The sequence below is a fragment of the Leptodactylus fuscus genome, chromosome 1, assembly GCF_031893055.1.
Source record: "Leptodactylus fuscus isolate aLepFus1 chromosome 1, aLepFus1.hap2, whole genome shotgun sequence".
NCBI classification, from domain to species: domain Eukaryota; kingdom Metazoa; phylum Chordata; class Amphibia; order Anura; family Leptodactylidae; genus Leptodactylus; species Leptodactylus fuscus.
In genome coordinates, this window is record NC_134265.1 from 330,357,756 (window position 1) to 330,371,883 (window position 14,128).

The window sequence follows — 14,128 nt, forward strand, 5'->3', positions numbered from 1 at the left end:
TACTCTGGCCAATCAGCACTGGCTAATGCATTGTATTGGCGTGATGAAGCAGTGCTGAATGAGTGTGCTTAGCACACACATTCAGCTCTACTTCATCGGGCTAATAGAATGCATTGGCCAATCAGCGCTGGCCAATGCATTCTATTAGCGTGAACTGAGTTTGCACAGGGGTTCTAGTGCACCCTCGGCTCTGCTACATCAGATTGCTACATCTGATGTAGCAGTGCCGAGTGTGCATCAGATGTGTAGTTGAGCAAAACTGACTCAGCACTGCTAAGTCTCTGCATTCGCATAGGAATGCATTGGCCAGCCTTCGGCCAATCAGCGCTGGCTCTGCCGGAGGAGGCGGAGTCTAAGGTCGGACCTGAATGGAGACTGGTGTGGAGCGATCTTAGACTCCGCCTCCTCCAGCAGAGCCAGCGCTGATTGGTCGAGTTCCGTACTCTGGCCAATCAGCACTGGCCAATGCATTTCTATGGGGAAAAGTTAGCTTGCGAAAATCGCAAACTGACAGGGATTTCCATGAAATAAAGTGACTTTTATGCCCCCAGACATGCTTCCCCTGCTGTCCCAGTGTCATTCCAGGGTGTTGGTATCATTTCCTGGGGTGTCATAGTGGACTTGGTGACCCTCCAGACACGAATTTGGGTTTCCCCCTTAACGAGTTTATGTTCCCCATAGACTATAATGGGGTTCGAAACCCATTCGAACACTCGAACAGTGAGCGGCTGTTCGAATCGAATTTCGAACCTCGAACATTTTAGTGTTCGCTCATCTCTACTTAACAGTATAGAGCACAGTTGACATATCAGGCACCAGCATTGATTGCTCAGGAATGGTGGGGTAAGAGAAAACTCCAGCTGTGCTGGAATCGGTGGAGTAGCAACTATTATATGATGCAAAGAGCTGGAGTTGGTGGGGGTGGTGAACAGCCCTCTTTAAACTGAGCAGATTGGCCCCCTATTTGGGACAAGATTTTTCTTTGTGTGGTCATGGAGCTTCAATCTACACTCCTAGGTTGCAATGAGTGGGGTTCTGATCTATATGTGCTGACAAGCCAATGGGTTGACGGAGGGTAGGCCAACAGAATAATGTTATCTTGTGGATTCAAGGAACCCCAGTCTGATACTGCCCTTACCCACCGGGCCCTGGTGGAACAGCTACGCCGACACCTCTATAGTTATGACCCTGAAAACATCAAAGGTGGACAATCTTTACCTTCTCCTAAACTGTACCGTATCCGCACATCCCAGGCATTCATAATTTCTTTATTGTCAAACCCCAACATCACAGCTTGTGAGAAGCAGATGATGGCCAAAGTGTGGTTCACACCCTCGTACGAGAGCCCTGGATCCAAGCCACAGATGTCCTCCAATGTAACGCTGCTCTTCTCTTTATGTCCCTTTGTCCTGTCTGACTTGTCTTTATACACCAACATCAGCAAGCAATCTGAAATACAAAATATACAAGTTATCAGTATAGAACTTTCTATATCTGCCCCAACATGAAAAATGTAGAGCCTTTTAATGAAGTGTTACTTCTCCCACCACGTCTTTATTATTTCCATGTCGCTATGTAAAGGAAATTCTCTTCACACATTCTGTGGCTCAGTAATAATCTCATGTAACAATATCAAGTTATCTTTATTATTTTTGTCCATTCCTTATTTAAGTCGACTTGTCACATTCACAGCAAACATATTCAATGTAAACATGGGGCATGGACATCTGTCTTCACTCAGTTTTGTAATACCGCACTACGTATGGATGGAATTGAAACCAAGCCCTATTGGTATTGGGTTGACAATACAAGTGTGGCTTTGTTTCTGGTGGAACTCAAGTGGGTTGTAGGACATTATCAAGTACCAAGACCCCTTCATTTTCATTATATGTGTGTCTTCATGCCAAGGGTGTAACCAAAGGCTCGCAGGTGAAAAAGCTCAACTTGTCCACACCAGTCACGCACTGATGGCATATTCTAAAGTAATGATTCTTAACCTTGTTTGAGGTACTGAACCCACCAGTTTCATATGCACATGCACCGAACCCTTCTTTAGTGATAAATCAAATATGATATTTTCACAAATTCAAGACATAGGTATATGGGTTTTTTTACTGGTACACAAAATGAACCGTGCATATGGCCTAGGGTTCGATCGAACCCTGGTTAAGAACCACTGTTCTAGAGGTAGAGATAGAATTCCTATGGCTTTCCCTTACATAAGTAGCCATCAGACTTGTTCTCCACCCATCCGCCTGCATAGACCTTAGCATACAAGCCTGTACAAAAGAGAAGACATATAAATAAATGGCCAGATTTGTCCATTAACATAAAATTTTACATAAAATTTTGCCCATGGTCATCCAAAACTACATATGTATAATGGGATCAACCATTTTCCAAGTAGTTGGTCGTTCCCGACGCTCATCGATCAGATTGTAGGGGATCGTTTGCTTATGTGCATGGCTGACTTTAAGCCATCGGAAAAATTGTATCAAGATTTGATGGTAAGTTTGAGTTCTTGTTGTTGCTCGTATGTTGCAACGTGACACGGTGTTCCTTCCCAAGCAAGTCAAGCATACATTCCATCATATCTGATGTCAGGGGCCCCATGTCTGTTCTCTACATTCTCTTATATTATTTCCAGGGAGTCATCTTATCCAGCTCTATGAGCAATACATGTCATGTGTGTCAGCCATACCACCAGTCAGAGCAAAGAACACGCACTGTATATAATGGTACACTCACTACTGTATATACTATATACAATATAATTAATACACACAATAGGAGCATAGAGAATGGCGGGGGACAAAATATGGGGATGCAAAAAGCCACTCTACATGGATGATATATAGTAATCCACCATATCTGTTGGCTTCACCACTAACCAGGGCACACCAGCTCTAATTGATAGACTTCATTGCCATAATCTACTCCTTAAAAGAAGGGAAGATCGCAGCACAATAAAGCAGGATTGTCCACTCCAACGTCTCCTTTGCTCCAAAGATTTATTAAGTAACCTAATCCTTCCCAGATAGTTCAGCCAGAAGGTGACACAGTCTATGAATCTAAACTTGTGAAGTCACACAGGGGGGTGGTAGGGTGACCAACTTAAAGAGGACCTAACACTTGTAAGGCTGGATACCTGTGTAGATTCCTCAACTATAGGTTGACACGTCCTGAAAATGAAAGGTTGCATAACCCGGCTTGTTATTATTAGAAGCAGTGAAGAATAATATGGTCTTGCCTAAAAGGGTTTCACATTACCTGTTCATGTACCCTATAAGGGCACGTAAGGCTATTGAAGCAAGTAAAGGCTGAAGGATGGTGAACCATAGAGGCAGCGACTGAAGGCATAAATATGTATTTCACTGTTTCATGGACCATTTTTACTATGTTACATCTGTCCTCTCAGGGAGCATTCACACGGAGTAACGCGATGCTGATTCTGGCACGATAACTCGAGTAAGAATCAGCGCTGCAAAACAGAATCCCATTGACTTCAATGGGTTCCGTTTAACGCGTGTAACCCATTGAAGTCAATAGGATTCTGTTTTGCAGCGCTTATACTTACACGAGTTATAGTGCCAGAAGCCGTATCACTCCATGTGAATCTCCCCTCATTGTAGCAGGACTACATGTGTATGTTGCAGCCAATGGGTCTTCCCATCAACGGATGTCAGAGAAGAAGACAAGAATAAAATACTCACCAGCCTATTATTCTCCCAACCACAAGGGTTCACTGGGCAGAGAAAATGATTTCTTGATCACTTGTACAATATACTGTAATACTATGCACTTTATACTTTGTCTCTGGCTAGGCCTAATAAAATACTTGCTTTCTCTCCTCTCTCCAAAAAGGGGGTGACTACCCGCAAAATCAGGGAAATCACCCCGGCAGTCACTTTGTATGTGACTTGGGAACTTTATGGGCTGGTCACCAAATGTTGGTAGGTATGTCTAATAGACATGACAGACTGTAGGCTGTTATTAGGCCTTCTAGGTGCTTTGGACAACCCCAGGGGGGGTGAGAGAAAGAGTCCTCCCACCACTTAAATTCCATGAACACTATTGATTACAGCATCTAAGAGGTTAATATGCCAGATCCTTGGTAGTGAGATCTGGGTGCCGATTGCATTATATGGAGAAGTGCTCACAGTTTTTTTGCAAAGGCCTAATGCACAAAGTGTCAGGACGATGTTCTTCCAAGGGGACGTCCAATGGTCCTTTCCGATGAACATAGAGCCGGTCTTATCCTTCTCTAAGTCATTGGAACAGAATGCATTGGAAGCCCCATATAGGTAAGTACATCACAGAATGCATTCAGTATCACACGAGTGCATTCTGCTGTAAACTTGGCCCCATGTCCGACAGCATCCTCAGTTATGTGTATGAGGCCTAAGCGTGAAGGGGTTAAATAAATTTCAAGGGCTCAAACAGGATAATCTCCACTTCCTCTTCTCAGGAAATAACCTCACATCTCTTGGCCAATGATCATCCCCTTTCATTTGAGCAGGACTGAGCCGCCGTTTGGCCATGTGACCAATAGATGTGATGTCACTTCCTGAGAAGAGGAGGTGGCGCTCAGTATCACATCCTGGGTAATTGTACAATTGTGCAAAAAATAGCAAACCCACGTGAGGAGCACAGAAAGGCAGGGTCGGAGTCGGCCTGGTTCATATCTGCGTTCAGTATTCTGTTCGGGGAGTCCGCTTGGGGACCCCCACCGAACAGAATATCGAACGCATTAAAAAGCGGTTAGCTATGAAAGCACATGGACCCCATAGACTATAATGGGGTCCGTGTGTTTTCCGAGCGGTGTCTGCATGAGTCAAGAAAAAAGTAGCGCTGTTTGAAGTACTTTTCTCTCTGCATGATTCGTGCGGACACCACGCGGAAAACACACGGACTCCATTATAGTCTATGGGGTCCATGTGCTGTCATAGCTAACTGCTTTTTAAGGCATTCAATATTCTGTTCGGGGGGTTCCTAAGAACAGGAGAATGAGGCAAGGAGAGTAGCTTTTTTTTTTTTCCATCCTTTATCCTATGGTAACCAGAGGGGACTATACATATTTTGGGGACACCTGGTCAGGGACTGTATACAGTGGGGATAACAGGGGTTGATGTATGATGTATATCGTGGAGGCAATTGGACAGATATTATATGTTGTGGGGGCGACTGTATATTTTAGGAGCAACTACAGGGTGGCTGTATACTGTGGGAGCAACTGGACAGGGACTTTATACTGTTGGGGCAACTGAAGGGGGGACTGTATACTGTGGGGGGCTACTGGAGAGTGACTCTGTATTGTGGGGACAACTGGAGGGGGCATTAAACTATGCAAACATTTTGTTTGATCCTTTATACTATGGGTACATAGTATACATATTTTGGGGACACCTGGTCAGGGACTATATATTTTGAGGGCAATTGGGGGGGCGCCTTATACTGTAGGGGAAACTGGACAGGGACTATATAATGTGGGGGCAACTGGACAAGGACTATATAGTTTTGGGGCAACTTTAGGGTTGACTGACTACTTTGGGGGCAACTGGAGGATGGCTGTACACTATGGGGACAACTGTACACGGACTATATACTGGGGACAAGTCCTTTGTAAGTTGGGAGGTATGTATGTGTGGCCGATGTTGCTTGGTATGTTCAACTACAGGACCATGCAATTGATACTATATATTGTATATAGATATACACCTACATATAGCTTCTCCCACCATGATATCATGGCTCCATGTATCTTACACGTATCTAGCATGTCTAGTATCTGCCATTCTCTCCCCACTCGCTGTCTTCATTCCTCTATGTAAACCTCAGTAGTAAAGTCTCTAAACCTGTCGGCCTTTTATTCCAGGAAGATGATTAAATCCCAGGAACTGCGTCTACTTCATGTTCAGAGCTCGAGAACATGTTAGAGTCGGCCAAGGATTTCCAATAATTATTACAGATAAGCATCAAATCCCTACAAGAAAATGAAGGCGATTTTCAGGTCGATGCCTTGAACTGTTTTCTTCAAGAGGGTTGAATTAATAGAAGTTGAGGAAAATGGCTTCTTACTGCCGAGGATTTAGAGCTAAGACTTGTCAGTGTTATTACCAAAGATTGACACACGGAATACATCTTCACCTCCAAGATAATCGCAAGTGGAAGAAATAATAGGCAAAATGTAAAAGAGCAAACAAGAGGTAAAAATAATTCATAGAACGGGAACGAGGATGTGCGAATATTGTACCGGGCAAGAGGCAGGTGTGGAAAAATGCTACAAAGTAAGATTGCTTTCAGAAATAGAAGGGTTAATAGTTTATTAATATAGAAAAGAGAAATCTAAATCTTATCAATATTTGGTGTGACCTTTACCCTTTGGAGGAGGAGTTCTGGAAGTAATGATTTGGCCCCCACTGATCTCAACATCATCCAGTCTGTCTGGGATGATATGAAGAGACAGACGGATTGGTGGAAGCCTACATCCATAGAAGATCTGGGCTTAGTTCTCCAAGATGGCGGGAACAACCTCCCTGCCGAGTTCTGCCAAAAACTGTCTGCAAGTACCGAGAAGAACTGATGGAAGGCAAAGGTCACACCAAATATTGATGGGATTTACATTTCTCTTTTCTTCATTCACTTCATTTTGTTTAATTGTCAATGATAAACTATTAACGCTTCTATTTCTGAAAGCTTCCATACGTTGCAGCATTTTTCCCCCCACTTGCCTCAAACTTGCGCACAGTAGTGTATATACTATATCTAATATAGGTGACTGGTGTCTACTGGTGACAAGCCCGAAGGTCCCTATAATATCCTCAGATGTTATCAAGGGTGAACCTGCCTTTTTCGCCGCCCGAGGCGGACGACAGAAAGCCCCCCCCTTCCCCCGGGAGGAGGTGGGCGGAGTGAAGGGGGCGGGGCGAAGGGAGCGGGGTGGAGTGGCGTTAGCAGGCAGAGAGCAGGCACGGAGAGGCAAAAATGCTGCCCTCCCCGGGGCCCTGGCATAGCGCCGCCTGAAGCCTGTCGCTTCAGGTTGCCTCATGGGAGGTGCCGCGCTGGATGTTATCATAGGACATTAGGGAAAATGTATTAAACCTGCCTTAAAATAGGATTAAATAGGATATAACTAGACAAGACGGGTAGAAAACAAACCCCATCTCTAACATGTTGTATAATAAATTTAGACAAGTTGGATGATTTTCTCTTCATTATGCCATCTCAATGCTGTTGCACCATATATTAGTAATTTGTGGCAAATAATGGCGCATTTCACGACTCCTCTTAACCTCATATCTAATGGCTAAAGCAAAGAGCCGGCATTTCTGTACCTAACACCTACAGGGCATAGATTTTAATGAGCACGGTGTAATACTTCACTTTCCCTGCGGAGGTGCTGCAGGGAAGTTGAACATGTGCAGTCAATGGTTTACAGCTAGTTAAACAGCAAGATACCATCCAATCAGAAGACCCTAGATAGGAGAATGGATCGTCTAACCCCAAAGTCTGAACAAGTACAAAACATAGGCACAAAGTGTCGTCACAAGTGCAAAGAGGCTTCTAATAATGGCACGTAACATCACTAGGAACACATTAGAGATTATATTGTCACCTGCACCCCCATAACATAGCCATCCATAGTTCTCCCTACAATAGAAACCACAGAACCCCCTTAGTAATAGTGCCAGATACCCAGATCTTTATGTCCTAAATTCACAAACTAAGCAGTGAAATTGCGATACGTAAAATAATCTGAGCAGAAAGCGAATGACTGATGAATACCTGACTTTAAGCATTAGATTGTGACAGGAGAAAAATTAAAATCTGATGAAAAACAGATTAGCATCAATTTTTCTCATATTAAAATCCATTATTTAAAAAAAAATTATCATTTTCAAACTCAAATGAACCCAAACGTAAGAAATCTATGACAGGCCCGGCATGATATTGTATTGTATCCTCAGTATTAGGGAAAAGTAAGTGAACCAGGATTATTTATTACCAGAATTACAAGTGTCACTGAACCAATAAATACAGTCCTATGAAAAAGTTTGGTCACCCCTATTAATCTTAATCATTTTTAGTTCTAAATATTTTGGTGTTTATAACAGCCATTTCAGTTTGATATATCTAATAACTGATGGACACAGTAATATTTCAGGATTGAAATGAGGTTTATTGTACTAACAGAAAATGTGCAATATGCATTAAACCAAAATTTGACCGGTGCAAAAGTATGGGCACCTCAACAGAAAAGTGACATTAATATTTAGTAGATCCTCCTTTTGCAAAGATAACAGCCTCTAGTCACTTCCTGTAGCTTTTAATCAGTTCCTGGATCCTGGATAAAGGTATTTTGGACAAACAATTCAAGTTCAGTTAAGTTAGATGGTCGCCGAGCATGGACAGCCCGCTTCAAATCATCCCACAGATGTTCAATGATATTCAGGTCTGGGGACTGGGATGGCCATTCCAGAACATTGTAATTGTTCCTCTGCATGAATGCCTGAGGATTTGGAGCGGTGTTTTGGATCATTGTCTTGCTGAAATATCCATCCCCGGCGTAACTTCAACTTCGTCACTGATTCTTGAACATTATTCTCAAGAATCTGCTGATACTGAGTGGAATCCATGCGACCCTCAACTTTAACAAGATTCCCGATGCCGGCATTGGCCACACAGCCCCAAAGCATGATGGAACCTCCACCAAATTTTACAGTGGGTAGCATGTGTTTTTCTTGGAATGCTGTTTCTTTTTGGACGCCATGCATAACGCCTTTTTTTATAACCAAACAACTCAATTTTTGTTTCCAAAATGAAGCTGCCTTGTCCAAATGTGCTTTTTCATACCTCAGGCAACTCTATTTGTGGCGTACGTGCAGAAACGGCTTCTTTCTCATCACTCTCCCATACAGCTTCTATTTGTGCAAAGTGCGCTGTATAGTTGACCGATGCACAGTGACACCATCTGCAGCAAGATGATGCTGCAGCTCTTTGGAGGTGGTCTGTGGATTGTCCTTGACTGTTCTCACCATTCTTCTTCTCTGCCTTTCTGATATTTTTCTTGGCCTGCCACTTCTGGGCTTAACAAGAACTGTCCCTGTGGTCTTCCATTTCCTTACTATGTTCCTCACAGTGGAAACTGACAGGTTAAATCTCTGAGACAGCTTTTTGTATCCTTCCCCTGAACAACTATGTTGAACAATCTTTGTTTTCAGATCATTTGAGAGTTGTTTTGAGTAGCCCATGATGCCACTCTTCAGAGGAGATTCAAATAGGAGAACAACTTGCAATTGGCCACCTTAAATACCTTTTCTTATGATTGGATACATCTGGCTATGAAGTTCAAAGCTCACTGAGGTTACAAAACCAATTTTGTGCTTCAGTAAGTCAGTAAAAAGTAGTTAGGGGAATTCAAATCAATAAAATGATAAGGGTGCCCATACTTTTGCACCGGTCAAATTTTGGTTTAATGCATATTGCACATTTTCTGTTAGTACAATAAACCTCATTTCAATCCTGAAATATTACTGTGTCCATCAGTTATTAGATATATCAAACTGAAATGGCTGTTGCAAACACCAAAATATTTAGAACAAAAAATGATTAAGATTAATAGGGGTGCCCAAACTTTTTCATAGGACTGTATATCCCAGCTCGATATATTATGCTGAATGTCATATCCATGGGGCGTAGTTATAGACATAGACAAGTGTCACAAAAAGTGAATGGGGTTTCAGAATATTTTTTTTTCAAATGTAGATTGTGAGCCCTACATAGAGCTCACAATGTACATTTTTTCCCTATCAGTATGTCTTTTTGGAATATGGGATGGAAATCCATGCAAACACTGGGAGAACATACAAACTCCTTGCAGATGGTTTTCTGCCCTTGGTGGGATTTGAACACCAGGACTCCAGTGCTGCAAGGCTGCAGTGCTAACCACTGAGCCACCGTGTGGCCCCTGGGGTTTCAGAATATTGTTATTGAGACTTATACTTCTACTTTGGGCCCATTTACATGTATGGTCACCCATGGTGACAAAGACAAAACTTGAAGCTCCTGGGTCCCAATGCAAAATCTGTAATGGGCTCCTGACTACCTTGTGCCATATAGAATACTATAGACATTTGGCGCCCAGTCAGGGTCCTGGTCCAGGTAGCAACTGTTACTTCTCCACCACCTTCAGTTACGCTTCTGCATGGGGATGTTCTCTAGGACAGTGATACTGTTCACAATGTCGGAGGTGTTAGAAGATATAGATAGGGCACTCAGTTGATCACCATTCGAATATAGGCCGAATTTTTCAGCACGGTTTTTGTGCTGATAAAGCCCTCCTTGGCTTATACTCGAGTCAAGCAAAAATAAAAAATAATTTTAAAATTTTTTTTTTTTTTTGGGGGGGGGTCTATGACCAGCCACAATATTAATTTATAGAATCTCCCATGAAATAGTGAACAAAAAGAAGCTTTAAAAAATATTATAAAAAAATAAAGTAAATAAAAGTTCTAAATCCCTCCTTTCCCTAGAATACATATAAAAGTAGAAAATGACTGTGAAACACAAACACATTAGGTATCCCTGTGTCTGACAGTGCCCGGTCTACTGAATATAGGGGATCTGCAGTGCTCCTGTTCAGTCCAGAAGGGGTTAATAGGAGCACTGCAGATACCCTATATTCAGCCAGGCTGAATTCCAAGTGGGGGGGAAAAAACCCAGTCCTCAAGCTCAGGGAAGGGGCAGACAGACAACCAAAACACCCCCTCCCCTTTCCCAGCACCTACTGCACCCAAAAACTCCGTCCATTTTAATTTTTGAAATTTTCCAGTAGCTGCTGCATTTCCCCCCTCGGCTTATACTCGAGTCAATAAGTTTCCCAGTTTTTTGTGGTAAAATTAGGGGCCTCAGCTAATATTCAGGTCGGCTTATACTCAAGTATATACGGTACTCGTCCAATTCACATTCGGAAATCAATTGAACCAACCATATAAAGGCTACACATGTCTGCAGGCCGTGAACCAAACTGTAAACCATTTTACTGAGTATTACCATAATTATGGCTTTTGTCCATGTGACTTGGACAGGTGGATTACATGGTTTCTATGTGTTTCATCCACCCAAGCCGCATGAACAGAAACTGCATCACAAAAAAGTGGTAACCGTGGTAAAGCTGCACCCATACGGTTCTCAGTGATGTGGCCCACTACTGATAAAAGTACAATAAAAACATAAAATTATAAACCCTTACATGGTAGTATCATATACAGAAGTTACACACACGTGGGCCTAGATGGTACTCATGATCATACAAGTGAACAAAACATGACAACATAATAATTTCCTCTTTACTATCCAAGCACTAAACTGGTAATAAACAGAACACTTTGACGTTCACAGCCCAAGTATAGACACATCCATAAATCACATGAAACAAAGGAAATGGTATGGCCCAGGGCCACAAACCTCAGACCAAAGAAGTTACCAGTTGGCACGATGACATCATGTAACGTGACCTCCTTCTCATGGAGTATGAAGTAATGTTGCCCCCTGGCATCTCACATGGGCACCCATTAGGCTCAGGGTTGCACCGAACACTAGATCTTATAGGGGGGCCCAGGATTTGAGACAATGAAGAGTCTCAAAGATCCAACATAAAACAACCACCATTCACCACTTCTAGACTTTATGGATGATATCATGATCATCTAATGATATAATGCAGTGAATGTTCTGTATAGATTCTTCGTAGGCCATCAGAATCATTTCCTCTAATGGGCCCAAGGAAAACCAGTCCATCTAACTAGGCCCGATCATCTGCGTGTAGAAGAACGGGAGCTTTGTGGCCCTTAATTATGGCCCAGTTTAACTATTCCAGTTAAATTTAGTCCCTACCAAATATCATCTATATTATCAAGACCCAATATAAAAAAAATTTCAACATTTACAAAAACTTTAAGAATTTTGTGTCACAATTTCAGTAAATTTTTATTTTTACCCAATCTCATTTCAATAGAAACATAGGAAGTCCTTCTATTCTACCATAAGTTTTCTGACGGCTGGGAAACTTGAAACCCGTTGAAGAGTTTTAATGTCATCTCACCCCTTTCCTACAGCTCGCTCACACGCTAGGCAGAATTCTGTATCCTCTTTCTATTTTTGTAAGTGCAATGAGCTTTGAAGTCGCCAGCCCCTCGCTGCGCCCATTGATATATCTGAAAGGGAGGCCTTTAAATGTGCATCTAAACTATCGCTCATGTAAATCCTAAATCACGTCCCTATTGAAACCTGCAGCAGCGTGAAGAATAAAAAATGTAAAAAAAATTATACTAAAAAAAGTCATTTTCCAAAAATTACCATTTTCGACATAAAGAAGTAGAAAAGTCGAGCGGATGAATGCAAGCTACGGTACTTTGTGCTAAAAGAAAAGCGTAATGTTGGATTAGAAAAATGGCAGTCATTATTTTTAGCTTGTTTGTATCAAAGAAGGTTCTTTACAATGACCGAATCACCAGGACATAGAGCGTGATCTATAAAGCATGGACCCCCTGCCCGGTGGCTTCAGAAGGAATCCTTCTAAGAATCGCGCCCAGCTTTATGGGTATAAGAACGCGCACATATGGGGTCTGAGATTGAATAATACAAGACATCAATATACAATAAAAGTAAAAAAGGAAGATAAAATAAGTACCGTACCGGCCACAGGGGAAGGTTTTCGGAGCAGCACCCACCTATTCTTCCACTGAAATCACAAAACAACAGGCAAGGATTAGGGAAATCGTACCAAGGACCGTGTAAAAAAAAATTCCAGGACGCAAGGATTCCTGGAAATCGAAGGCCACTGGGGAAAAAATGTCCATTTCGCTGACCTTTTTTCCATCTCTCAATCTGACTTGACCCTCCACCACAATCGAATCCGTCATCTTCAGTCATGGTTCCAAACAGCTGCTACCTCCTCTCTCCCCTCTCTCTTTCTGAACGTACTTAAGCTGAAGGGTCACTTTCAAAATAGCTTTAATAGCTCTGCCTGGCAGGAGACAGAGGGACAGGGAAAGTTGCATTTTGTGACACGCGCAGCCTACTGCTGAGCAAATGGCCACTAACTTCTCCAGCCGCCTCCCACCGGCTCTTACCAAGGCTCTCACCCACACCAGTGGGCAGGGGGATTGAACAGCTGTCCAAATTCTTTTTTTTTTTCTTCTTCGCCTCTTTAAGGACGGAAATTATGCAAGTATGCCATGTCTCTAAGATAGTGTTCAGAATAGAAGAATGTCTTCTGTAGAAGATAGAAGTGGGAGGATATGGCTGTTTGGGCATGCAGGCAGTAATCCTACTTATTAGCTCTTTATCTGGTGGCTTATAAATGGAGGAGGAGATGTGGGCTCCAGAATTCCAAAAAATCCCAGGCCTAACAAGGAATCGGTTACGTAAGACCTGGATAGTGTGCTGCCCGTACAATGTGGACCATTCGATTTAAAGACTATGGTCTGTGTTCCTGTTCTAGAAACTAGGGCAGTGATGGTGAACCTTTTGAAGACCAAGTGCCCAAACTGTAACCCAAAACTCACTCATTTATTATATTTCCATAGTGACCCCCACACAGTACAATTTGCTCCACAATTGCCCCCACACAGTATAATCTGCTCCATAGTGGCCTCCACACAGTATAATCTGCTCCACAGTGGCCCCCACACAGTATAATCTGCTCCACATCGGCTCCCTCACAGTATAATCTGCTCCACATCGGCTCCCTCACAGTATAATCTGCTCCACAGTGGCCCCCACACAGTACAATCTGCTGCACAGTGGCCCCCACACAGTACAATCTGCTGCACAGTGGCCCCCACACAGTACAATCTGCTCCACAGTGGCCCCCACACAGTATAATCTGCTCCACAGTGGCCCCCACACAGTACAATCTGCTGCACAGTGGCCCCCACACAGTACAATCTGCTCCACAGTGGCCCCCACACAGTACAATCTGCTCCACAGTGGCCCCCACACAGTATAATCTGTTCCACAGATGGGTGCCAACAGAGAGTGGGCTCTGAGTGCCACCTTTGGCATCCGTGCAATAGGTTCACCATCACTGAACTAGGGAATAGTAAGAACTTATATTTAGATGGAT

At 42.9% G+C, this 14,128-nt stretch overlaps 1 protein-coding gene across 3 annotated transcripts in view; it reads right to left on the minus strand.

Moving 5' to 3' along the window:
* Positions 1-13,054, minus strand: part of DOK7 (docking protein 7) — an 86,602-nt gene extending 73,548 nt beyond the window's left edge. For all 3 annotated transcript variants that reach the window (XM_075261096.1, XM_075261094.1, XM_075261095.1), the window contains exons 1-3: positions 12,870-13,054; positions 12,697-12,742; positions 1,219-1,449 (exon numbers count right to left, since the gene is read on the minus strand). In XM_075261096.1, the coding sequence (XP_075117197.1) occupies positions 1,219-1,449; positions 12,697-12,742; positions 12,870-12,923 (331 nt within the window). In that variant the 5' untranslated portion in view covers positions 12,924-13,054. The remainder of the gene's footprint in view (positions 1-1,218; positions 1,450-12,696; positions 12,743-12,869) is intronic.
* Positions 13,055-14,128: the final 1,074 nt, after the last annotated feature.